This window comes from Amblyomma maculatum, chromosome 7, assembly GCF_055883805.1.
Source record: "Amblyomma maculatum isolate TAMU_Amacu chromosome 7, ASM5588380v1, whole genome shotgun sequence".
Classification (NCBI taxonomy): domain Eukaryota; kingdom Metazoa; phylum Arthropoda; class Arachnida; order Ixodida; family Ixodidae; genus Amblyomma; species Amblyomma maculatum.
This window is the reverse complement of record NC_139350.1, coordinates 87501492-87529483: the sequence shown is the minus strand read 5'-3', so window position 1 is coordinate 87529483 and position 27992 is coordinate 87501492. Positions and strand designations below refer to the sequence as shown.

The 27992-nt window shown below is 45.4% G+C and overlaps 1 protein-coding gene across 1 annotated transcript in view; it reads left to right on the top strand.

Moving 5' to 3' along the window:
• The window catches only part of Surf1 (surfeit locus protein 1), a 59961-nt gene that overhangs the window by 17943 nt on the left and 14026 nt on the right, over window positions 1–27992 (top strand). Inside the window, exons 3-6 of the mRNA XM_084609223.1 lie at window positions 2715–2836; window positions 3359–3568; window positions 12611–12683; window positions 19185–19232. Coding sequence (XP_084465349.1) covers window positions 2715–2836; window positions 3359–3568; window positions 12611–12683; window positions 19185–19232 — 453 coding nt within the window. The remainder of the gene's footprint in view (window positions 1–2714; window positions 2837–3358; window positions 3569–12610; window positions 12684–19184; window positions 19233–27992) is intronic.

Sequence of the window (27992 nt, the reverse complement as noted above, 5' to 3'; positions counted from 1 at the left end):
CCGGAGTGGGACCCCCGCCTTAAAGTGAGGTGGTGCTAATAATCGGTTGAGGGCTCTATTTAATGACTCTCTCCGTGTCTTGTGTGCTTTCAAATTTAGCAGCTTAATTCATTCACATACTCATAGTTCAGTGACATTTTCCTATAATTCAGTAGCATTCCTTATGCTGGTACCATATTCTTGAGCTATTTATTTATATTCACTTAAATCTTTACCCTGCTGGTTTTTGAAGTCGTCCACTGTGTGATTTCGTGCATTTGTGTGAGCTCTCACTGATCTGTTTCGTTTTCTTTTTTATGCAACTGCCTTTTATATCCGCTCACATTCAAACAGTATTCAACAGCCCTGACATGATTTCTGTCTCCAAGCAGTGCTCACATACCTGTATTTACATGTGGCGCAAAATATTAAAGTATGCTAGCCTAGCCCTAAAATACCCTCCATTGGTTTTTCAAAAAGTCCACACGAGCGTCGATGGGGGACCGCAATCTAGCCGGAATAAACCGGTGCATCCAATAAAAGAAATCTATGTGATCATAAATATTTGTTAGACATTCGTCATTGGACCTCCTGTTAACGTTGTACCGAATACGTTCAGGAAATTTCTTACTGTTGATTATCATTTCATCTTCAATCTGTATCTGACTCGACACCAGAAAAGCAGTCTTAAACACAATCTGGCATAGTCATGGTATGTTCTTGGATTCCTGGCAAATTGAAATTATGACAGCCCACTTTTTTTCAACACCTGATTCTCCCCAAGCCTGATTCTCTGTGGGAGAAGGGAGGCCTCGGATTCTCGCCGCTTATACATAAGTTCCCCAACGACGGTCGCTTTTATTGGGAACTAGTTCATCCGTTCATGCACAGAATCAGTTTGATACATTTAGACAAGTGTGTGCGAGCTGCTCAGCGCTCATGCGCTCCTCCTGCATATAGCGCCCTCTTTCCTGTCATCGCTGGAACGACCAGCTCGCTGGCGGCAGACGGCACACTAGAACACTATAGAACTATTCTAGAACACTATAACGATACTGGCCCACTCATGCTGCAGTTACTGAATCATTGAGCATGGGGCACCGTATTCCTGAATGTAGCAGTGATGGCTTTTAAACACTGTGCATAGTTGGGCAACAAAAAATGTCACCCTGATTGTTGTGAGCTACAAAATTGGAGAGCAACAAATCATTGATTATCTTAGGCAGTTACATTTCAAATATAACGGTCACGTGTGTTATTTCTGAAAAGAAAAGCTTTTTTTTTTTTGTTCATTTTTTCTATTGTGCTACAGGTTATGCTAACCATTTATCTGGAACATAACTGCCTTAAGTAGTCGCTTGTTTTTTTACCTCCCAGTTTTGTAGCCTGCAAGAATTGAGGTCATAGTTTTAGTTGCCCAACCATTCACATTATTGAATTTCAGAGCCATCACTGCTACATTCAGCATTTCGGTCATCCAGGTTTATTGATTCAATAACTATTGATTCTAACGTCTTGCAGTTCAAGTTTCATATGAACAAAAAAATATTTTGTATTATGTTTAGGCACAAATAGCTTTTTATAGAATCTCAGTTGCGAGTCTCACAAGGTCGTGAAAAATATTTGCATCATCTGAAATTCATATCTAAAATGAACAAACTCGATATGTAGAATCATTGGAAAGACATTCACAAAGATCTAGTTACAGTAGTCAGGACTTATTAATGGCCATGCCAAACCACTTGCCACTTGTGGTGCAGGCCACATGCCACTCCTTATGTATGGCTCACGGTGCTTGCTGGCAATGGCACAGTGGCATTGTACGGCCAGTGACTAATGCTTGAGTGGGCAGTCTTGGTTCATGTGTTCATGTAATCCATATGGGTGCGGGAGAACGTTTGGTACAGTCAAATGCTGCACATTGTACACAATATATTCTGACCAAGGAATCTTGAAAGTTATATCAACTGCTATCATATTATCGAATTCTGCTGTAATGCATGAGAAAAATGAACGACTTCGAATATCTAGCCTGTAAATTTTGAATACCAGTCATAAGCTGTTTAGATCCTTGTTTGCCAAAATACAGCACCTCCACCATGGCTTTCTCCCATGCTGTTTTGAACTGTTATTGTGTATTTATAAACCGCATAAGAAATAGGGGTCTGCTCTTTTGCTGAGGTTAGGTGTAAGTGTGAAGTAACATCCGATGATCAGTTTGGTACTATCTAGCACCATGAAAAAACAAAAACAAAAAAAAATGTTGCTCTACGCCTGATGCTGCTGCCTTATCCTTGTTAGAGCTTCTGCACTAGTATTTCCTTGCAGCCAAGCTGTCGAAGGCATCGAGTTCCTGCTTTGAAAACTGCCACTTAAATCCACCTCTTGTTGCAACATATTTAGATCCAAGTTGCATAGCCCTGGTGTCAAGTTATTGCAGAGTTTTCTCTATCGCTGATTGTGGTTTCACTTAATTCACTCCTTAGGAACCTGTAAAATACCATTTCTGTGAGCATTCTGTGGTCATAAACCTGTTGGCTCATTTAAACTGGCTCATATAGAATAGTACACTCATACAGCCTATATGGGCGCACTGCCAGTTTGTACGAGCTGCTTAGTGCTATCCGTGTTTGAAAACGTTTTTGCACTAGATCACCGCTGTGCACATTGATGGCAAGCTACTGAGCACCGTGCATTGCATCTGCATATACCACCTGCTTCTGGTCATTTTGCAGGCCATCCCTGTGGCGACCTTTGCTCTGGGGACTTGGCAGGTGCGAAGGCGCCGATGGAAGCTGCAGCTCATTGACAACCTTGCCAAGAAGACAACAGTACCTGTCGTAGAGTTTCCAGAAAAGTAACACAATTTTCCCTTGCATTGTACCAAATTTGAAAGCCATAATTAGTTTCATTTTTCAGGCTTAAGAAAGTGCCTGACGTTCTGTGGTGTGATTGTAGAATGGGACTGGGAAAGCGAGCTGCAAACAACTCAAATTTTTCATCTTTGTGAGAAATATAAAATACCGCTGTTACCCAGCCACTGCTGCAATAATGCAGAACATATTGAGGACAGCTAGCAAAATGTGAATGAAAAAAATGAAGCTGGACAATTTACATTGGTCTGTCTGGTCTGTCCCTACATATTTTCCCGCAACCACTGATACATTGCAGATTGTCACAAAGGTTGCCAGTGTAGCTGTGGTTCAATTTTCATAGCCACTTAGCCTCACAGGAATAAAAGGTTCAATAACGGGTATGAGCATGTGGGGCATGAGTAGAATGGATGCCCCATGGTGACGCTTTCTGGCCACAGTATGCAGCTTTGCTTGCATCCCAAGACGTTTCATGCTTACTTCTTCATGTCCGTTGTTCCCTGCAGCCTGAGTGAGCTGAATGACATGGAGTACCGACGTGTAAGGGTGACTGGCACCTTCGATCACCAGAGGGAGATGTACGTGGGTCCACGGTCCCGTATTGAGCCGGTAGATGAATCTGCGGAGGCTTCTCGCAAAAGGAGCGGTGGCCTCATCAGTGCCCCAGGACAAACCGGAAACCTTGTCATCACACCTTTCAAGCTGAAGGACAGAAAGTAAGCTAGGATTGAGCGCATATATTTGGGAAAATTTGTACCTACTGGCACAAAAATGAAAGTGTGATGGGAAGAATGATATCATTGATGGGAAAAGTGGAAGTATTCTGCAGGCCACTACATCTGTTTGGGATATCTGCCACATGTTTAAAAAGATCCATAGCAATGCGAACATTTATTTTTCTTTCATTTTTTTTTTTAATTTATAGCTGTTTGTGCAAAATACAAAGCAGTTATTGAACCCATAGCCATTGGCTGGCCACGGGTTCAAGCAAAAACGTTTCAGTTCCAGCTGCAGCAGATCAACAAACAAATGATGCATCATATATAACTCAAGTCATGATGAGCACATCAATAATGTGAACAGCAAACCAAGGTATTACTATAGAACCTTTTTTTTTTTTTAGAAAGAAAGTCACCAAAATATACCCAAAATACATTACGCCAGTCTGTGTAAATGGAGCGTAAATTATAATTTAAGCACTTCACAAAAAAAATAATACAGTAAAATCTCAGTAGTACAAATCCGGTTGATACGAATTTCGGGATGATATGAATTGTGCAATTCCCCGGCCGAAGTACATTGTGTACAGTGTGCAAAATTTCGGATGTTCCGAACACTCTCCCGCGCCACTACAGATGATACAAACACGCGAACTGCGGCCGCAGCCTTGAGTGCTATGCAGTGCAAAATTTCGGATGTTCCGAACACTTTCCCGCGCCACTACGGATGATACGAACACGCGAACTGCGACCACAGCCTTGAGCACTGTGCACTGCCCACATATCGTTGACTCCGCGATCGCCAGCCATATGTATGTACGCATCACGAGCAGTTTGCGGTAACACGTCTGCACCTCGCCGACGTCGCAATTTTCTGTTGGGGTCACATTGCGAAAAGCTTTCAGCGGCGTGTGGCCCTGCCGCAGTCGTCGCAACCGCTGTTGCTGATGGCGGCGTGCGTGGTAGGTACGCACAGACCGGACATCGCTGGCTCCACGATCGCGATCCGCAAACAGTTTGCGGTTCCACACTGCCTGCATGTCGCCATCTCCAGTCATGCTGTCCACTCCGCGAGAAGTACGCGGAGGTGGGCGGACCGCACGTCGCTAGCATCGCAATCATTTTTCACGCCACGAAAGGTTTGCAGCAGTTCGCGAACGTGAGTAGTTGCCGGCAGCGGGCGCGCACAGGCCACACATTGTAAACTTCGCTACTGTATAGTCGCGCTATACGCATCGCGAGCATTCTGCAGTGCCTGCATGTCACCATTTCTTGTCGTTCTGTACGTGCTGCGAGAAGTCCGCGGAGGCACGCGTCCCACATGTCGCCGACGTCGCGATCGCCTGTCGAGCTGTGTGCGCTGCGAGTGCCGAGCTGTGACTGCGCGACCGTAATAAACCATCTTGGACGTAAGCAGATATGCGCGACTGCCTTTCCTATGCTTCTGCATACTTATTTTCATTCGTTTTGATGATATGAATTTTTTCGCTACCCCGTAAGTTTCACATCACCGAGGTTCTACTATAGATCATTATCTTTTGCAAGAAATAGTAAAGTGTACCCAGCTTTGACATACATATTACAAGTATCCGGAAAATACTTTTTTGTTGCTGCCTCAAAAATTAAGGGCTTGTTGTATATTTACTAGCATTGAATTCCAGACTGCTGCTTCTTTGAATCCTAAAAGCATTTTCTGTATATATTGTTAGATGCAGGCAGATCAACATTTTGGTTAGCTGCTGTTCTGGTATTGCGGGATGGAACTGATTAGAAACTGGTCATTGGTTTCTCTAGGTGTGTAAGTAGAGCTGTTATAATTGATACACTGAATTTACTGGTAACATTCAAACTGTGTTCAACATGTCCTATCGGTGTTAAATGAGATGTGAACGGTGGAGCAAGTGGGAAAAGGTTCACTTGGGGCAGTCTGCTTGTCTTTATCAGAGATAGATGTGCTCTTCCCACAGAACTTCAAAGTATTTGCACAGAACTTCATTTCCATCCTTCTTTTTTTTTTTTTTTTTTTTTTTTTTAGAAAAAAAAAAAGACCAAGAATTTTGGCCCCTCCACCCCCAGCCATCCCTCCAAGAAGTGAGCCATAAATCCTCCCCTAGGTGCCAGACTGGCAGGTGTGCTGGGAGCCAGGCTGTCCATACGTGGCGGCATATAGTTCAAATTATCTATAGCGCAACCGACGCATGTTCAAATTAATGGGCTTTTTTATACACAGACCTCTGTGGAGCTTGGCCGAACCTAGTAGTGTGGTTCGAATTGTCCAAAAATTCAAATTATCGAAGTTCGAATTAATGAACTTTCACTGTAATATCCTAGGTTTGAAGCAGTTGTTGTAAATCAAATCAGAGCACAAACGTATTTTGACTGGAGGGGCACTGCCCCCTTTCGGACTCCTTGGTACCCTCTCTCACCTTATACAGTAAAATCTCGGTAATACGAACTCGGTTGATACAAATTTCAGGATTATAGGAATTCGCGAAATTCCTCGGCCAGAGTGCATTGTGAACAATATGCAAAATATCAGATGATGGTACGAACACTGTCCTGCGCCATTACGGATAAGAACGTGGAACTGCGACCGCAACCTTGATCACTACGCAGTGCTCACACGCCGTTAACTCCGCGATCGCCAGCCGCATTGTATGTATGCATCACGAGCAGTTTATAGTGACGCGTGGTCCGCACCTCGCTGATGTCGTGATTTTCTGTTGGGTTCACGCTGCGAAAAGCTTTCAGCAGCATATGGCCCACAAACCGCAGATGTCGCAACTGCCATAGCTGGTGGTGGCTTACGCGGCGGGTGCGCACGGACCGGACATTGCTGGCTCTGCGATGGCGATCTGCGAGCAGTTAGCGGCACCACGTGGCCTGCATGTCGTCATCTCCAGGCATGCTGTACACGCCGTGAGAAGTACGCGGAGGTGGACGGACCGTGCATCGCTGGCATCGTGATCGTTTTACACGCCGCAAAATGTTTGCAGCGGCGCGCGGCCATGAGTAGTAGTCGGCGGCGCACACAGCGGGCGCGCATGGGCTTCAGATGAGATCACGACCACTAATCGGGCTGTATGCATCGCGAGCAGTCTGCGGCGGCGCGGGGCTGGTTCGTCGCTATCTCTTGTCGTGCAGAGAGAAGTCTGCGGAGGCATGCGGCCCGCACGTCGCGACGTCGCGATCGCCTGTTGCGCTCCGTGTGCTGCAAGTGGCGAGCAGTGAGTGAGCGACCATAATAAACCTTCTCGAACGTAAACAGATATGCACGACTGCCTTTCCTATGCTTTTGCATACTTATTTTTTTTCGTTTTGATGATACGAATTTTTTCGCAACCTCGTGAGATTCGTATCACCGAGGTTCAACTGTATTGGAATTGTCTTCATCATCATCATTCATTCTTCCATACCACAAATGTTTGTTAAGGATGCTGAAGAGCGGTGAAGGCCATAGCCCTGTAAAACAGCAAAAGAAGCTAGAGGCACCGAGTGCACAGCCCAGGAACAGAGGCAGCAAGCAGCTCACCATTAAATGAAATATAACATCCCAAGAGGCTCCTGCAATAATTTAAAAATGAAATGGAATGGAACATACTTCAAGGCATGGATGGTAACTTCCTGATTGATGCAGCTTTAAAGATTTTTTCAAAGGCATTTCAATATGTATCTTATTATCATTCATTTGGAAACTTTTTTATGCCTTTGGTTGCCCATGAATCTAATATGTTGTTTCGAGCATTTTATATAAGGATGCTCACAGCTCACACCTGCCACTGACTACCAACACCCCTAACAGATGTAACGTTGGGAATCCCTCAAGGAGCCAGCCTGTCACCATTACTTTTTTTTATATGTTAACAACTTGCCTTCTAACATTAAATGTTAATTATGAAAACTTTTCAGGTGACTTTATTATTTATAATTCAGTTCACAGTAAGCTGATAAGTCTGCCTTGTTTCAGAACCTAGCTGGACGTTATTTTATTATGGTGTAAAGATTGGCAAATTCCTTGATAACTTGCTTAGTGATTATCATTGTTATTCACTCGCAACCACACCTTGACTCTATATACTACTTAGAGCATTTCGTCGGCCTTCGTTATTGTAGCGTAATCTTGTAGGTATCTAGGTACCTTCTTTCTTGTCCTTGTTCCCCGGTGCCTACAGGACACGTTTAGTTTAACTTCTTTGCTAGTCCACTTGCCACTTGTTCTTGTTTCCTTTTGTGCTTGATGTTGTTGATCGTATCATGGATTAACGCTTTCCTGTCCGTGGGAAAAGTGGGGGTTTTTGGGGAGGTTATTACTAATATTTTTTTTTTTCTTTAGCAAAACTTGCTTAGTACAGGAGTGTCTAGTATCAAATTGTAGAGGAAGAATTCCTCTTCACAATGGTATTAGTCAGTGATGAAAAAAAAAAAACTATCAGCAAAAAATTTTAATACAGTGAAAGCTCGTTGTTTCGAACTACACTACTTGGTCCGGCCAAGCTCCATAGAGATCTGTGTATAAAAAAGCCCGTTAATTTGAACCCGAGTCGGTTCCGCTACGGATAATTCGAACTACGCTCCGCCGCGTCTGGGCGGCTTGGCGCACATCAAGCGGCAAAAAAAAAAAAAAAAAAGTAAAGGAACACCTCCGCGATCGGAAAGCATAATTTGAGGCTGCGCACGTCCAAAATGGGAACAGAAGATGGAATCAGGTAAAACCATGGAAGAGTCGGTAAAACTTAAATGGCGCCATGACCGGCGAGGCGGCCGGCGGCGGCTGCCTGCTCTCTCTTCTGCGCAACCTCCGTAGCTAGCAACTAAATACTCGTTAATTCCAACCCTGTTAATTTGGAAATGGGGTATAAGTGCTGTCGGCGCAGTCCCAGCCAACGTTATGAAAGGCTGTGATCTCGGATGGGCACTATGGGTTAAACCTTTTTTGTTTTTGTTTTTTTGCGATAGCCATCCATCTTTCCACCTATTAGTTATCAACGGAAGCACGCTAGTCAGCAGCGATCATAACGCCGGCTTTTAGCACCGTTCGCTTCAAAAGCCGCTTGCTGCTATCGCGCGTTCCATGATTGCAGTGGCAGTAGACGGCGCCCGCCCCAATCGCTCATAGCATGATAAAGCGAACATACTGAAAAGGAGGCTTGGCAAGCGCTGGCACTTTGCCAAGTTCGCTTCCCCCCCCTGCTGGAGCTAAAGTCAAAAGATAAACACGCTGTTATCGCTGCGCAGCATCTTGGTGCACTGTCAAGAAATGTGTTGTGGATCTGACCGCGCGAAACGGAGGGACGCACTAACGACTTAGTCGTTAGTGCGTCCCTCCGTTTCGCGTGGTCTTAGGCACAAATCGGGGCTGGGTGGGTTCATTATGCGAGTGAGTTCGTTACGCGACCAAATATGGTACATTTACTTTAATACAAATGGTTCTTGTCAGTTGTTTTCGAGGCCATTCGATAATTCGAACATCGGATAATTCAAACTTTTTTCCCGGTCCCGTGAAGTTTGAATTAACAAGCTTTTACTGTAAAAGAAAACAAACAAAAGCATCGAAGTTGTTTGTTACAAATAAAACATAAAACATTTGTAAAATATACGTTTTTTACAACAGGGACCAATGCACCCTTGCAGCAAATTATAGCTTTCTGTGTACAGTATTCGCCGAGTTAAAAGAAAACGGTAGTCGAGGTCGACTATGCCGAGGTCAAACCCTGGCTGTCCTCTAGCGGAAAACACTACTCCCTGCACTGCCGACAGCAAGTAATACTACCCAAAAGACGTCACCCTGCAGATCATGTGTAGCCTTCAGAACAGTGATCTCTTCTGATCAGCGCACAACAAAAGCAGATATTTTTGGGCAGCGAACACGAAACTTACCGAGGCATGGCTGTCAATGTTCCGGGTCGGTTTGAAGTAGTTTCACTGTCAATGAAGTCTGAAGAGCTGATTTGTCTTCCGAGCCATCATTGCTGCTGTTCGCATCCAAAAACGAGCTCTCCGATGCGTCACTTCCGCAGAAACGCCCATTTCTGCACAGCAGGAGCGTGTGACATCGACGCCATGATGTGAACAAGGAGCGCCGATCACCTTACTCCGGAGACCATCTGGGAGGGCGTGGCACAGCGGAAAAATTAAATCAAAAGCAAAACTGAAGGAAGGGTTCCTCGATTTCCCATTGAATGACGCCACTTATCAAGGAGTGCTTCGAAAGTGGGAAAATTCGAATTGTGAAACCATCAATAGCGGGCTATTGATGGAAATAGGCGTGGACTGGAAAGTGTTAAGTAGAACCCCATTATAGTAAAGTCACAGGGACCGGCAAAAATCTTTACTATATCAGGGTCTTTAGTATATCAGTTGTTGGTGATGACATGGTTCTGAAGATGCAGGCTGATAAATAAATGGCTGCTTGATAAGCACGGATTGTTGCTGAATGGAAAAACACTCTAAAATAACTTCCATCTCTCTCTTATCGTCTCTTCGTGCAATTTTTTTTTTTTTCAGTTGTAAAATTTTTTGTTTCTTGTGGAAGCACCTTGTGGAAGTACCTGTTAAGCATGAGGGCAAACACAAACAAGCTATGAATACAGCCGAGTTTGATTTCTTGGGAAAACCAAAGCCTGTCATAAACACAGCATCATGTTATGCTGTTTTTGTCTTTTAAAAGGCAATAGATGAGAAATGCGCGCCGCAGTCAAGTGCTGCAAAACTGCATACGCCTCCAGTTCTTGCCACTGCTGCCTTGTGTTGCACAGTGCTGTGAATGTTCGGCCGTTCTTTCCGTCCCTTATTTCTCGCCTCAATTTTACTCTTCTTTACTTTCTGAACTGACCGCGCCGCCTTCCCTCCACATTTTCAGACAGCTTTACTTTTTTTTTTTCCTACACGCTGCATGCTTTCCTTCACAGCTTAAGGGCCTGCGTAAAGTTGGCTTCTCCTAAGTGCTGGTAAGCCGGGTGGTAAAGCCATTTAAAAGAACACTGTGTTTTTTCCTTTTTTTATATATATATAAAAAAGTTTATATGCCTCGCGATTCTAGGTAGTGAGCATGCGGCATATGTCATTTCGTGGGAAGTTGTCGCTGGACGCCCTTTACTATAACCGATTTTTACCAAAAATGTCTTTTTTTATAAAGGGGGAAAAATGAACAATCATCTATTGAAGATAAACGGAGACTTCAGCTTCACTTTACTGTAATCTGAGTTTACTATAGGGGGGTTCTACTCTACCAACTAGCAGTCACCTCCATACCTGTGAGCCTTACTTAAATGAAGCGGAAAGTGTTTACAGGAGCCTGTTACTTAAATCATGCGGCCACATGCAGTGCTGTGGTATATTTTTGTTTTGTTTTTGTGCCTCGCCGCACTGGCCCAGTGGCTGATTCTGAGGACACTGGTTCGATTTCAACCGTGGTAGCCGCATTTCAATGGAGGCAAAACACAGGTCGCTTGTACGCTGTATAGTTTTGTCATTACACGTTAAAAAACTCCACGTGGTCAAAATTTCCAGAGGCCTGCACGGAAGCATCTTTGGGATGCTGAATCCCACAAACCAACCAAACAGTGGTCATTTCCTTTCTTTGTGTGTTTGGGCGTGCCACGACTGTATTGCCACTTTTTCCTCCTATATATGCATGTATTACATAGTATTGGGACTGCTGCCCCTGGTACATGGTGCTAGAAATTGATGTTTTTTCTTCTTGAAATTGTGCCAAAACTTATGTCGGGAGTCAATTTCAGTAACTGCGCTGACACTTATGGAGACTATCACTTTATGTACCTGCACTGTTCATTGGTTTTGTCAAATAAGTGGGGGCCAATGGAATTCAACCTCATTTCACTTTCAAGCACCTTTTTGCCTGCATTGAATATATGCCACACACACACTTTGCTCGTTTAATTCAATAGCACTGCAAATATTATCTAAAAAGAGGACAGTTAAGACAATTAATACTCAATTAAAAAAAGAAAAAAAAAAGAGACAAACTTTGGGGGCTTCTTTCATTGCATGTTTATCTGAAAAGGTCCTAATGCTCAAGTCCGCCTTTCGTGTCAGTGTGCCGATGTTATCACTGCTGCATATGCCTTTGATGCATTTTCGATTTGAGCATCTACTCATTGCTACTTTGTTGCACATTCTCATTTCTTCTTTAATGTCATGCTCGGTATCTACTGTGCCTTTTCTGCGTCCATGCTGGCACCTTCTGGAGAGTCTTAGCGTAGCATGGTGTGTGTGCTTTTAGCTCAGTGCATGCCATCTTTGTACTTGAAGGCGCTGCATGCACAGTCACTTGGCAAATGGAGCGCAAAAGATATAGCTTCCGAAAAGAGTGCCCACTGAATTTAGAGAAGCACGCATGCCAACACTTTGGCAACAGTGGATGAAGCAGCATTTGTTATGGGCTGCTGGCTCACTGCACTACAGCGTTGGCAACGACCTAGTGACAGTTGGCCTGTTTCTAGGACGCTATTTGGATGAATAGACTTTTCTGTGCGTGCTGACTTGTTTTTTTTTTTTTTTTCATTAATCTGCCCTACCACTCCCACTGTGGTACAATTTTATTCTGACGTCTGTAGCTGGGGCTCTCATCTGCAGTGGCTTAATTGACGAAGGAAGTTTGGCAAACAGCCCTGCAGACAGCCCTGCAAACAACAGCTGCAGTTATAAGGAAAGCACGATGCATATCTTGTGCCTCTGTGCAAATAGCTCGCTAGCCCACAGACCGCTTTTGGGCAGCTAGATACGTGATCTTTTCCAGGCACCTAGATGCTTTAGCTACGGTCTCGTTTCATGGAGTACAAAGTTGCTGCTGCTGCAGTGCCTGAAGTCATCAGGCCTCAAGGGCTGTTCGCTGCCCTTGAATGTGTTAGCACTTTGGGTCGTGTGCATGCCTCGCTTCTCTCCTCTTTCCCGTTCTTTCGTTTCCACTTTCCCAGCGCAGAGTGGCCAGCCAAACTTCTCTCTCGTTAAGTCTCTCTGTCTTGCTTTTGTCTTCTTTCGTTCCCTGTTTTAAATTACTGTTTTTGCTTACTTTGCAAGCTTGACAATTCTGGTGAACCGTGGCTGGGTCCCCAGGTCCATGACGGCTCCCCACAAGCGACCTCAAGGGCAAGTAAGGCAGAAAAACCACTTGAAAGCACTTGTGTCCTACACCACTGTAGCCAGAGTTCTAGACCTTTACGGTAATTAGGGAGCAGAGCACCAAGAATACATACAGACAAGAAGAAGGGACAAGCGGCAAACTTAAAACTAAATTTTATTCACAAGCATCACAGCATTAATATGGTACAACAGCAAAACACAAGCAAGGTTGAATAAGATGTGCCCCCCCCCCCCCCACCCCCCCTCACCCACCTTTGACATCCTTAATCAGTTTACCTTTGCACATCAAGGAGTGCCACCGGTTTTTAAATTATCCTTTTAGAGAAGAATAAACACTGTGTCGATGCATGAAATGCCTGCATAAGCTATCACCTTCGCCTCGATTATCTCGTGTTAGTTTTCATGAGTATTTGGCCAAGATTTTGCAGCCGGGAAAGTTGAGTTTGCAGACAAGTTCATGCTTGCATTTGCAAATGCTCTATCAGAAAGCCTGATGTGGTGTATCATTCATTGTAATTGTGTTTTTACAGCCTTTCATAAGGCATCGGCTGGTCTAGCTAACGTACATGATTCCACAGGCCAACTTTATCTCATACTACACCTAGGTCGCATGCAACAAATGATTTCTGATGCTTTATTTTACATCCAGGACTTGGCTTTTTCTTTAGGTTTGTTGTGTGACATAATTGCACAAGTTTTTCTGGGGCTGAAAAAAACACCTTTACGTTAGCCTTCTGGGCAATCCCCTTAAGGTTGCGCGACGTGTAAATAGGGTATGACCTCAACCTTTTTCTTTTTGGAATCTTGGCCTCTCCTTTGCTCATTGGCTTTTATTCACTCCACCTTTTTTTCTTTTAGAATGCTTTTCACCACTGAAACTGATAAACCACTAGGGTAGCCTGCAGCGTCAAGACAGACTGACGGTTTCATAAAAAAAATTATTTAATGAAAGGAACTCTTTTTTCCTATTGACTGTTTCATTAGGCTCTTTTCAACTGTGTGAGAGCAGGGCTTGTTTAAGGCATTACAGAAACAAAGCCTCGTAACACCTCTTTTCACCATTTTAGAGTGGGCCAAATAGAATGGCAAAAGCGGTTTTCCACCTAGGTTCGTAAGTCCAGAATGTGTTGTTACCAGAGAAATGGAGACCGAAGTCCAAGAACTGTATACTGCTGTTAAGAGGCAGTTTGTTGGTCACAATCACAGGAGCCAAGCATTCTTCAAAATTACTAGTTTTTAAGTGGTCATATTGTCCTTTCTAGTAAGATTATGAAAGTTGTCTACAGTCGATCCTGCATATATCGAATTTTCATAATACCTCCTTTAAAGTCCCATTTCAGTCACGTTTAGCGAACTCTCGATCAGTGGAACATTCAATATATTTTACTGTGCGCCGTGCCCTTATAAGGTGGCTCTCTCGTGATGGCACCTCCACAATCATTTTTAATATACTAAGCCGTGTCAGCACAGCCTTGGGGACCTGCTGGCAATGCTAATGCTGTAAAACTGCTTGGCAAGGTGAATGTCAAGTCCACTTGAAAGTGCCCTTTGGTGTTGCATGCTTGTTTGTCAACACGACATTGTCATGTAGAGAAGCTGGCATTGGGTGCACAGGGTAGTATGCGGTGAAGCTAGCTATGCTGACCAAAGGCTTGCGACGGCTCTCATTGGCCTTCTTCGCTGTTGAAGGAAATGGAGAAATAGGGTATACCCTATTTTTAACTGAGTTATAATTGCATTTATAGTGTTCCAGTAACAGAACTATCAGCGGTGACTTTTCCCGAGGTACCGTCCACAGCAGCTTTGATGTGAACCTCAACAAGCCCTTGTACTACGTGGCGTAAGGTGCAACTGCAATGTGTGAGCAGCCTGAGCTCCGACGCTCACCAAATATTTGAAGGACGTGCTCGCGTCCCTGGAGTGGCGCGTAGAGGTGCGCTCAGTACACCCCTTTTTTTGACACTTGGCATGGCCGTTACCATGAGTGCACCATATTCACTCTTCTGAATTATAGAGGATCTCATTTGATGGCATGTTTTATACATTAAATCATCATTATATCGAACTATTTCGTAATCCTCTTCAAGTTCGATATATCCGGCATTGACCGTACATATCTTAGCATTTTTATAGCAATGCAACCTTCCAGACTTGTAAACAAGTTAATCACACACTGCCAAAAACAAATTGCTAACCACGGTCACTATACACAAACCTGTACAAATGCCTTGCGTAAACGTACCTCCCCCCCCCCCCCCCCTCCGCCTCCACTTTTATGTACATAGACGTCAAAAGATATAGGTGCAGCAGCTCCAGAAAGCCACCTACATCTACTCCACAGTCATTTTGGACGGTGACTGCTCCTGCCTTATCAATGCAACCCTCTACACAGGCATTATTCTATTGTGTGGATGTGAATACAACAAATCCTTGAAATTAGTGGAAAAGATAGTCGCTGGCATTCTATCAAGTGAATTGATACACTCAACTATACATATCATTTTAATTTATGACTAGCAACAGGTCATCAAGGGGAACATTGTTAAGCTTGTCTTGAAGGAAGGTCGCAATGCACTGTTGCAACATTCCACATTCCACCATGACCTTGAAAGGACACTCCGGTTTGTGCGTCTTTGCTGCGGAGAGCATTTGTGAAGATAGATTCTCACCCTTGTCAATAGTACCCAGAAGATTTGTCATGTTTAATTTATTGCACGGTTTTTTTCTTTAGGTTACCTTCTTTAGTGATACTTTATGGTGATCAAGCACCTCATTAATAGCTTCCAAGGCCTTACAGTTGAAGGTTTCCTAGAGAACCCACCTTCTTTGTTCAAAGGGAGAATACAATACAATTAGTGTTGAAGGTAGGCTAACGTCTGAGCCTGCTGGTAGGTAGTTTGTGTTGAATGAACACGTCTACATCATGCGAAGCACGTCCTTCGCTGTCACTTATATCGAACTCGAAGGGGATCGCGAAATAGTTCAATATATCGATAATTTGATATACAGAAATCGGCTTGGGACGGCACTTACGATGCGAAAAAACGATACTGTATTTGTCGTGTAATCAACTCATTCCCATAATGAACCCACCCTCCACTTTTGCACTCGAGAATTTGGCAAAAAAAAAAAAAAAAATCTTTAAGGCCAGCTCGCTCACATGCAAGTGATTAAGCGATCTCAGCGACGAGCCGCAGCGACAGAGCAAAAAATGTCCAACCTGTTGGAACTGTGTCCCTCTGCCGTACCAGCCGCCACCCCGACAGCTCAAAACAAGGTTTCTGTGTCGCCGTGGCGGAAATCGCCAACATTATCACTTGCATGTCGCACTCCGTTTCGGTCATCTCATCCTCAGCTCATTTCTTGGCAGTGTGCCAAGATGCTGTGCAGCGATAACATCGCGGCGTGTTTATCTTTTGATAGCTCCTGCTGCGGTGGGGAGCGAACTTGGCAAATTGCCCGTGATGGCTTGATTGCACAAGCCTGGTTCGATTTATCACGCCGCGTTTGGGGCGGGCGTAGTCTACTGCCACAAAATCATTGGAAAGTGTGATAAAGTAGCTGCAAATGCTGTTTGAAGCGAAAAATGCTAAAAGCCGGTGTCATGATTGCAGCTGACTGCGTGCTTTCGTTGATTCATACATGCAAGAATAAACGACTCCCGTAAAAAAAAAAAAAAAAAAGAAGAAGAAGAAGCCACTTCGTAACGTCATATCTTACTCTACGCCGCGCGTACAGCGCAACGATAAGAACAAACCACTCGCAAAAAAAAAAAAAGAAAGAAAAAAAAAAGAGATCTGTCGCTTTTTAACTTCCGCATGCGCCATAGCCACGTCAGCCGCCGCGCGCAGAGGGTTCGCAACACACGCTGGAGAAAGCGTCCGATGTTCTGTCTGAAAACGGGCTGAGCTGGCTTGGCGCATGCGTAGCGCGTGCTACTGCGAACGAAGGCCGGGAAAGAGGAAGGAGAGAGATAGCTCGGCAAAAGAATAGGCACACCCTTGCGCTTCGCTCTATCGCGTTTTTCCCCTCTCGTTCCCACCGGTTCTCTCTGGCTTGCAAATGTCAGATGGCTTGCAAACGTCACATGCTGGCGTGCGGGAAACGATAACTGCAGATACGCGCGCCTTTGGGGAATGGGCGCGGCACTGCCCTAGCCTAACTGTCCCCTCTCATTCCTTCCGCGCGTGGCTTAAAACGTCACGCGGCAAACGGCCGAGGGTGATGCGATCGTCTTTGGGGAAGGCACACTTTCCAGTGCGTGGTGCGGAGTTCGATATATCGAACGAACGTTGAAATTGAGTTCGATATATGATGCGCCTTTCCTATACTTTTACATGGGATTTTCAAGGGGATATTCTGTGAGTTCGATATAACCAAAATTCTATATAATCAGGTTCGATATATCCGGATTCGACTGTACATCTTACCGATGCAGACTGTTCTAGACCTTTCTGTGCTGTCTGTGCGTTATCTGCACTTTACACCAGCCTTCATGTGCCTGTCACCACTCTGAAACATAGCAGAGCCCCGTATTGTTATGGCCTTCGCTGGAATTGAGTATGAAATGCGTGACGTGTAAATGACTGGCATATATTGAACAATGAGCCTATTTATATCCTCACATCCCAGCTGAGCCAACTGGTCTGTGTAGGGTGTTGAGATTTCTCGTAATTTTTTTTTTTTTTTTCTTTGTGTAAGGGCCGTGTAAAAGAGGGCACTCAAACTGGCAGGTACAACTGTTGTCAGGCTTGTGTATTGCTTGAGCTTTTGTCTTTCCCTAGGGGTCTTTCCTGTTGATTTCACTTGTGACATGGATGTCTATGTGCCATGCTGTATTTTCAAATACAGCACTTTGTTTGGAAAATAGTACTTGCAGGGAAAAAAAAACACGGAGCACCCTTGTACTGAAACTTCGCGTCCTATTGCACAGTGATAGGTACGAAATATTTGTGGCCGACTTCAACTACAAGTAGCAACTGCTCTGTTTATTAGTATTATCAAAGTTTACAGCTTAGTAATGAAAAATAAGTGAGCGACCTGTGAGTATGTAGCCGTTATTCAAAATTTACAGCTGCTGCTGGGTGATAACCGAGTGGCTATGTTTATGAACAGGGCTGCGTGACCCGGTGGCACTGCATTTTGGCATTTGCTGAACTGAAGTAGATAATAGCTAGCAGTGAACAAGATCGAACAGTAATAAGTTTGTGTCTATAGCAGATAGTGCGAATATTGAAATTTTTTGATACGAATAAATGCCTTTGAATATCGAATCAAATATTGAATATTTGATCAGTGAAAAAAAAAATTAAAAAATAGCAAAAATTATTTGTCTTGTTTATTTCAGAATTCACACGGTATTTGCAAATAAAATAAACTAGAATCCCGCAGAAGTGTACACTCTACTGAAAAATCTAGCTTAACTTTCATACAGAATTCTATAAACTGGTTTTCTGTACAGGAGGGACCCACATGAAACTTCTGGGAGCGGTCATATCACTGCTGAATACAGTAAACTCTCGTTAATCCAACCTTCAAGGAATCGGAAAAAAATGTCCATCAAAAGAGCCTGAAAGTACTGTTGGGAAACACTTGCATCCAGTAGTTTTGTCTGACAAACACCTGTGCGATGGTTGTCTGCATTTGAGGTTAAACCAAGTGAGAACGACCTTTTTACCCAGTTTTGTCAAGTGATTTGCTTTGCACACACAGTTGACAGGGCCCTCTTCACAGAAGGGAAGGTCCCCTTTCACAAATAATAATAATAATAATAATAGTAATAATTGATTTACAGGAAAGGAAAGGCACAATATTTGTTACTCTTTTTTTGTGGACACCTCAACCGCACCTTAAGGAAAGGGAGGAAGGTTGGAGTGAAAATGGAAAGAGAGAAAGGGTGCCGTCCGTGCATCACTGTGCATCACTGCACAGTCCACGTATTCAGGCATTTCAGTGAAGCATCTCTAAAACTCAACAGGGCCGTTTCGTGAAAAGGGGCCTTCTCTTTTGTGAACTGGGCCCTCCCGTCACTGCAAATTAACACAGCCAAGCATTGCAGTGAAGCGCACAGTGCAAGAAAACTGTGGTGAATCCGAACATTTTCGTTGTATTTGGTAATTTTCAAATATGAATACCAATTAAATAACAAAAATATTTGATTCATATTTGAAAATTCGAATATTCTCACACCTTTAGTCTCACTTATAGCATGTGATTGACCTGAAAAATATATCCTTCCTCTAATGCTGACAACTGGTGTAGTTATTCTGTGTACTTTTTTTTTTTTTTTGCATGTTAACATTTGCTCCAGTCAGCCAAACAAAACTTGCTCTACTTGGAGTAAGCGCCGATGCCTTAGTGTGCTTTCTTTTTGCTGGTATAGGTGGGCATATTTCACTTCTTGTTGTTGCTGTGAGAGAACAATCCTTTACCCTGGAGCTAGCGCTGCTGCACCAGTAAAGTGTAGATGGGCTGATGGGGGCACTGTCTTGTCTCCATTCCTCTTTTTCAGATAGAAGGTGAACTAGAGCTGGTTGGAGTTGTGCGAAAGACAGAGAAGGTAAGGACTTACAAACAGAACTAGCATGCACAAACTTGCATGTTACCTCATAGTACAGTATAGTTTAACTCTTTTGTCAACGCACCTGTTCGAATCGATCACCAGAAATTGATACTTCAAATTGCCGATTTCGACGTGTTGGAATTGTTTCTTGTGCACCTATAGAACCAGTTTAATTCCCACTCTGGTGACATTCTGATTTTTGATGGACCTTTTTGAAAAATAATTTTCATGTGTTGTTGCAAAAGAGGGTGTGGCTGGCCACACTTGAAAAAAAAAAGAGAAACCTGCCACTCATTGTAAAGCAGCATTAGTATCAAATGTTTGTGGTCAAAAGACTTCCAGCAAGTCTAATATTGAATCATATTGTCAGCTTTGTTATTTGACAGTGTTGGATGGTGATGCAGCCGTACCCTGATATATCGAACTCAAAGGGGATCGCGAAATAGTTCGATATATAGATAATTCGATATAGAGATATCTGCTTGGGACGGCACTTACGATGCGAAAAAACGATACCGTATTTGTCGCGTAATCGACTCACTCGCGTAATAAACCCACCCTCTACTTTCGCACTCGAGAATTTGAAAAAAAAAAAAAAGTGTTAAGGCCAGCTCACTCACATGCAAGCGATTAGGTGATCTCAGCGACAAGCGGCAGCGACAGAGCAAAAAATTTACAACTTGTTGGAACTGCGTCCCTCTGCCATTTGAGCCACCGCGGCAGCTCAAAAGAAGGTTTCTGTATCGCCGCTGCAGAAATTGCCAGCGTTTCGACTTGCATGTCGCACTCCGTTTCGATCGTCTCATCCACAGCTCATTTCTTGGCAGCGTGCCAAGATGCTGCGCAGCGATAACGTCGCGGCGTGTTTATCTTTTGATAGCTCCTGCGGCAGCAGGGAGCGAACTTGGCAGACTGCCCGTGATGGCTTGATTGCACAAGCCTGGTTCGATTTATCACGCCACGCTTGGGGCGGGCGTAGTCCACTGCCACAAAATCATTGGAAAGCGTGGTACAGTAGCTGCAAGTGCTGTTTGAAGCGAAAAATGCTAAAAGCCGGTGTCATGAACGCAGCTGACCGCGTGCTTTCGTTGATTCATACATGCAAGAATAAACGACTCCCGCAAAAAAAAAAAAAAAAAGTACCGCTTTGCAACGCCATATCTTACGCTACGCCGCGCGTACAGCACAACGATAAGAATAGACGACTCGCAAAAAAAAAAAGGAAAAAAAAAAAGATAGATCTGCCACTTCTTAGCTTCCGCAGGCGCCATAGCCAGCCGCCGCACGCAGAGGGTTCGCAACACGTGCTAGAGAAAACGTCCGACGTTCTGTCTGAAAACGGGCTGAGATGGCTTGGCGCATGCTTAGCGCGTGCTACTGCGAACGAACGAAGGCCGGGAAAGAGGAAGGAGCCAGCTCGGCAAAAGAATGGGCACACCCGGCACACCCTTGCGCTTTGCTCTATCGCGTTTTTCCCCTCTCCTTCCCACCAGTTCTCTCTGGTTCATTTACGCACCTGGCTTGCAAACGTCAGGTGCTGGCACGCGGGAAACGATAACCGCAGATGTGCGCGCCTTTGGGGAATGGGTGGGGACGCTGCCCTAGTCGAACTGTCCCCTCTCATTCCTTCCGCGCATGGCTGAAAACGTCACGCGGCAAACGGCCGAGGGTGATGCGATCGTCTTTGGGAAAGGCACACTTTCCGGTGCATGGTACGGAGTTCGATATATCGAATGACCCGTGAAATTGAGTACGATATATGACGCGGCTTTCCTATACTTTTACGTGGGATTTTCAAGGGGATATTCCGTGAGTTCGATATAACCAAAATTCGATATATCCAGGTTCGATATATGCGGGTTCGACTGTAAATACTCTGAGCCCGGGTGGTTTTATTTCACGAAAACCATTCCTGAAGGTCCGCCGCATGTCCAGCATGTATACCTGGCCTTTACAGCCACTTTGCAGCAGTTTCGGTTTTGTGTTTCTCGAAAACTAGGAACTTCTCCACCGAATGGCACGAGAAATGAGGCTGTTTAGACCTTTAGTCTTTTTTATGTAGCTGAAAAATGGCACTGTACAGATAATTAATTTTTTTACATGGTGTTCCTGGGTCATAATTTCTTTGTTAATAATGCGTCTGTAGATATCGTGCCTTTTCTGTTATTTTTATCAACGCGCCACAAAAATGACAACTTTTCGGTTTTTTGTATGTTCCCTAATAAAGTTTTTGCGTTTTAACTTACGTTTTTGGAAAGAGTAAAGTTTAACCCGGATATGTCTAACCCGGATAATTCGAATTTTGGTTATATCGGGCTCACGGAATATCCCCTTGAAAATCCCATGTAAAAGTATAGGAAAGCTGGGTCGTATATCAAACTCAATATTTCACCAGTCGTTTTATATATCGAAACAGCATTTGCAGCTATCACGCTTTCCAATGATTTTGTGGCAGTGGACTATGCCCGCCCCAAGCTCGGCATGATAAATCGAACCAGGCTTGTGCAATTAAACCATCACGGGCACTCTGACAAGTTCGCTCTCTACCACCGCAGGATCTATCAAAAGTATAGCCAAAAGATAAGCACGCTGTGACATTTATCGCTACGTAGCATCTTGGCACGCTGCCAATAAGTGAGCTGTGGATGCGACAGTCGAAACTGAGAGACGCGTCACCGAACTTTTTGTTTTAAATTCCCGGGGTCCATAGTGGGGTGGGGGATTGTTCATTATGCGAGTGGGTTGATTACGCGACAAATGCAGTATCATTTTTTATGATCGCAAGTGGCGTCTCATGCCGATTTCTGTATATCGAATTATCAATATATCGAACTATTTTGCGATCCCCTTCGAGTTCGATATATCCGGGTTCGACTGTATTCCATTATGTGCAGTTTTGTATGCTGCAACGTGTGCTGCAATATTATTTGTACTGGTAAAAATATCTTCCGAGATCTATGAAAAACTGCCATTTTCTCGCAGTAATGAAGTTAAGTGCATCATGGTGCGCTACGCACATGGGAGCAGAAGAAATGGCACATACTGACACAAATGGTATTTATTACTTCAGCTAACAGTATGTCACCTAACAAGCTACATAGGATGCTTTGAAATTGGATGCGTTAAAATTGTGTAGTCAACCGATTGATTGGTACTGTGACAATCACATACAGTCGAGCCCACTTATAACGGCCCCACTTAAGACGAACTTTCGCTTATAACGAAGGAGACCGGAGCGACCGCCAAAATATACATTACTTCAGTGGCACAAGATCGCACGTATAACGAACGTCCATGAGCGCTGCCGATCGGTTACAGCGAACGGACGGCATAAACCCGGCGCCCCGATACGAGATAACGATGGGCTCCCATCCCTTTTGGTCTGTTTTCGCAATCCTCCTCGCAAGCGAGCTACCCTTTGCTCGCCGACGCGCGCTGCCTGCGAGTGTCGGCGCGTGGTGTGGCCTCCAAAGCCACGCTGCCGCCCCTCCTCGCAACTCCGCTCCCCTCTCCTCTCGCTGCCCCTCCTCGCAGCTCCCCTCTCCTCTCGCCATTCCCTCGTCTTCGCCTGTCTCCACGGCGCCGGCCGCCGGCATAGTCTTCGAAGTTTCGTCGTTTCGTTTCCTGGCTGTTCCATTGAGCGGCCGTGCCAGGGGCGCCGGGCGCCAGGAGGCAGGCCTCTCCATGCGCTAGCGGTTGTACTGTTTGCACGGGCAGACTGAATGCGCAGCGGCGTGCGCGCGCCACTGCATTCAGTACGGTGGTGACGGTTCGTGGCCTCCGAGGTTTGCGGAGGTAATCTCGGAGGCCATGGGCGGTTGAAAGCAACTACGGTAGGAGCCAACAGGTGGCAGCACTGACGCTCAGGGATGCCTCTCATTGGTCTCCCTGCTGCATACCATGCCCCACTGTGTGTCCGTTCCGTTCCATTCCTTAGGCACTTCCTCGCTTGCCTCGCGTGATTGTCGCACGTGGTCCATCAGTTGCGGCGCTTTGTTGTCATTTTCGTGTGTGTGGTGTGAGCGCTTCGTCTGTCGGGCCTGAGTCGTATAATTCGGGATGGCGGACGGGAATTGCCTGCCTCCAGCGGTCACGAAACGAAAAGCGCTGGACATGGCAACGAAGCGAGCAATTGTGACGGAACTGTCTCAAGGTGCTAAAAATTGCGAGCTGGTGAAGAAGTACAACGTGTTGAAATCAACCATCTCGACAATTCTGAAGAATAAGGAAAAGATCGCCAGCTCCGACGCCAACACAGTGGACAGAAAGCGCCTGCGGAAGGCCACTTATGCGGACGTAGAGGATGCACTGCTGAAGTGGTTCGTCGACTCACGGGCTCGCAACATTCCGATAAGTGGACCAATGATGCTGGGCAAAGCCAAAGACTTCGCATTCCTACTAGATTTTCCCAACTTCTGCCCAGGCAGTGGCTGGCTACATCGGTTCAAAGTGCGGCATGGGATTGTTTTTAAATCGATTGTCGGTGAGGCGCGTTCGGTAAGTGACCAGGACGTTGCCAATTGGCTTGCAACAAACCGAGCCATTATTGCAAGCTACGCGGAGCAGGATGTGTATAACGCAGATGAAACTGCATTAATTTTTCAGATGCTTCCAGACAAGACGCACTCCATGAAAGGGGAGTCATGCGCTGGCGGTAAACACAGTAAAGTGCTCGTTACAGTTCTTTTGTGCACTAATATGAATGGCAGCGACCGGCGCATGCCGTTTGTAATCGGAAAATCCAAGAAGCCACGTTGCTTTCGGAACCATGTACCCGTGCGGTTCAGGCACAATACTAAGTCCTGGATGACACGGAATTTATTTGCAGAGTGGCTGGGCGAGTTTGACCGTGACATGCAGAGGCAAAGCAGGCGCGTGCTGCTGTTGCTCGACAATTGCTCAGCGCACCACGTGCAAACGTCTCTGACGGCAGTGACTGTACTTTTCCTGCCGCCCAATACCACTTCTAAAGTGCAGCCTCTTGATTTGGGCATAATACGCTCCTTTAAGGCATCGTATAGGCGCCGCATTGTGCAGCGCTTGTTCATCGCTGTTGACCGTCCGGCCACTAACTTTCCGCTCAGAGTTTCATTGTATTCAGCCCTTGAGATGGTGAAGGCGGCCTGGGCGGAGGTGACGACCGCTTGCGTGCGAAACTGTTTCCGCAAGGCCGGCTTCGTCGACGCAGTACCAGACGTCGGGCCTGATGCCTCCGATGATGATGATTCCGGCGGCGATTTGTGGCAGCGCGCCGTCGACTCCGACATGGGAGGCCCTGGCATTGGTTGGCAGGATTTTATTTCTGCGGATGAAGACGCGGATATTGCGGAACCGTGCACGGATGAAGGCATCGTTTCTGAAGTGCGGGCCGAGAGCGACGCGGAAGAATCAGATGAAGATGAAACGTCTGAGCCAGCACAGTGCTCGTTACAGTTCTTCTGTGCACTAATATGAATGGCAGCGACCGGCGCATGCCGTTTGTAATCGGAAAATCCAAGAAGCCACGTTGCTTTCGGAACCATGTACCCGTGCGGTTCAGGCACAATACTAAGTCCTGGATGACACGGAATTTATTTGCAGAGTGGCTGGGCGAGTTTGACCGCGACATGCAGAGGCAAAGCAGGCGCGTGCTGCTGTTGCTCGACAATTGCTCAGCGCACCATGTGCAAACGTCTCTGACGGCAGTGACTGTACTTTTCCTGCCGCCCAATACCACTTCTAAAGTGCAGCCTCTTGATTTGGGCATAATACGCTCCTTTAAGGCATCGTATAGGCGCCGCATTGTGCAGCGCTTGTTCATCGCCGTTGACTGTCCGGCCACTAACTTTCCGCTCAGAGTTTCATTGTATTCAGCCCTTGAGATGGTGAAGGCGGCCTGGGCGGAGGTGACGACCGCTTGCGTGCGAAACTGTTTCCGCAAGGCCGGCTTCGTCGACGCAGTACCGGGCGTCGGGCCTGATGCCTCCGATGATGATGATTCCGGCGGCGATTTGTGGCAGCTCGCCGTCGACTCCGACATGGGAGGCCCTGGCATTGGTTGGCAGGATTTTATTTCTGCGGATGAAGACGCGGATATTGCGGAACCGTGCACGGATGAAGGCATCGTTTCTGAAGTGCGGGCGGAGAGCGAAGCGGAAGAATCAGATGAAGATGAAACGTCTGAGCCAGCACCCGTAAGCACATCTGTAGCGATGGGCTATATAGAGGGCCTCAGACAACTTGTCTATGCCAAGGGACTCGACAAAGAGCACGCTAGTGCTTTAAATAAACTGGAGACCGCCCTCATCGCATCTGCACTGCAGAAACAGACGAGCATCACAGACTTTTTGCTAAGAAATAAATTTCGTGTTTTGACCGCCAACTTTTTTTTTTCTCTTTTTTAGTTTGTGGTCCAGTTACTACGAACTTCGGGATATAACGAACGGACGCCGCGTGACGCTCAGGTTCATTATAAGCGGGCTCGACTGTAACTAGATTGTGGCGGTTTTGTCAGGGAGTTTAAAATGCACCAAGAAAGTGTAAAGAAATTTGGGAATTTCAGAATGCCAGTGCAGCAGGTACCCTCAACACTACCAATGCTTCCTGTACATTTTGCCGACGACGTGAACCAAAAACTTCCTGCCAACCCCTATCGGTGGTTGCGAACGCCATCTTTTTATAAACAGTCGAAATCTTAAAGCAGCGTTGCAGGGCCTCGTAACGCTGCTTTAAGGTACGACCATTTATAACAAGATGGCGTTCGCAATCACCGATATGGCTTGGTAGGAAGTTTTTGGCTCACGTTGCAGGCATGTAGTGCAGAAGTCATTGACACTACCTGAAATATGAGTCTGACACGATGAGGTCGCTGCGCCAAAGAACTTAGGCTCAAAATAACAGCTTGAGGGGCTAGTTGGTGCTGCATAATATTCAGAAATTCAGTATTCAGTACCTGAGTGTAGAAGAAGAGGAGTGGTGAAGAGGAAGTGTTTTCAGATTCTTATTACAGTTGGTAGTGTGCGCGTGTGTTGTGTCTCTTCTCTTGTGTTTGTCTTTGTTGCGCCACATTTCTGAAAACTTAGGCTCATCTACAGTAAAATTCCGAACAAGTGCTGGGAAGGCCCCACCCCCCACCTCCATGCACGCATGCACAAACACACGCACACACACCATGCGCCCAGACAACACTGACCAGCCCCATCAAGGTCAAGAATTCAGTTCAAATAATAATAATAATAATAATAATACTTATTTCACCATCACGCTGTACATAAGATGTAGGGGGACCGAAGTAAAATCTCTCTTTCAACAGCTTGACAAGACAACAAGCCTGAGAGGCATTATTAGATTGGAAGTTATTAAAAGTGTGCACGGGACAGTTTTGACCGACAGAGGTGTCGTGGTCATTTCTAGTGCTAACGCTGTGCCCCTCACAAACAAAAAGAGCACCTTGTCAGCACTGGCTCGCCTGGATGTGCACATGCTCTAAGGCTGAAAGGTGTCAGATGTCCACAGCGTGTGCGACTTCTGATGCCTGCACACCGAAGAGCATATTGGCGGTGCCTAAGTGGGAGCTTGTGCTGAAATGAAATGAGACAGTCGGTAATATATTTAAATGACATGCCTAGAGAAAGCAGCGGCAGCCGATGCCAATAACACTTGGTGATGGTGCGCCGACGTCTCGGCACACGCCCCTAAGTCCAGTCAGAGATATATAAAGTTTTAAGTTTGCGGTCAAACCAACTTGTAACGATACCGCTTTGAACAATACATAGGATATAATAATGAACAACCATGGCACAGTCAGCTTTACCATGTATTCTATGGTAATTAAAATAAACCGCACATGGCAATGCTCTCATGGTAGATTATCAGTTATAACGATTAAATCTCGTCATTCAGAGCCAACCTGAAGAGAGAAAAATGACTCACAAATACAGCAAAAAATTGATAATTAGAATTTGCTTAATTTGAAATCCTGGATAATTCAAAGAATTTCTGTGGTGCCATAATTTCTAGTGTAAAACTAACTGTACAATTCGAAGTGGTTGCCTGCACCAGCCTTGTTAATTTGGTGTTTTGCTGGAATGCTCGATCCCAATTTCGTCACAAACCAATGAAGCGACGGCACCTCAGAGCCGTGAAGTGGCGCCTCAAAGTGATGCTTACACTTTATATGCCGTAGCGTCCCAACCCTAGAGCTCCCAGCACATAAAACCACTGTGTGGTACAGCTTGCCAACCGCCAAAGCGCGTCCTACTGCAAGTGCCTTAACAGTGTGCAATGTCAACATATGCCTTTTATTTTAATGGTGCGCCATAGTTTATAGGGTTAATGGGCACCTCGATTACTGTATCTACCTTTGTAACGGACCCACTCGCATATTGAACTTGCCCTGCAGTTATGCCGCTGAGAATTTGAAGGGAAAAAAAATGTGCGTTCCTCTGCTTCAAACCGTTGTTGTCACAGTCCACAGCTCATGCCTTGGCAGTGCGCCAATATGCTGCTGAGCGATAAAATCACAGCGTGTTTATCTTTTAACATCGCCCTTGACAGGAGTGCTGGCAGTGCATTGTCCAGCTCGTCCAGTTGCACCAGCCTGTCGGTTTTCAGTACGTTCGCTTTATCAGGCCACAACGAGTGTGTGCCGTCCACTGCCACAAAATCATTGGAATGCATGATAGTAGGAAGCACCTTGAGCACACTACGCTAAAAAGCCAGTGTCATGATTGTGGCTGACCATCTGCTTATAGATGAAAGGATGAGGGATATAAGCCC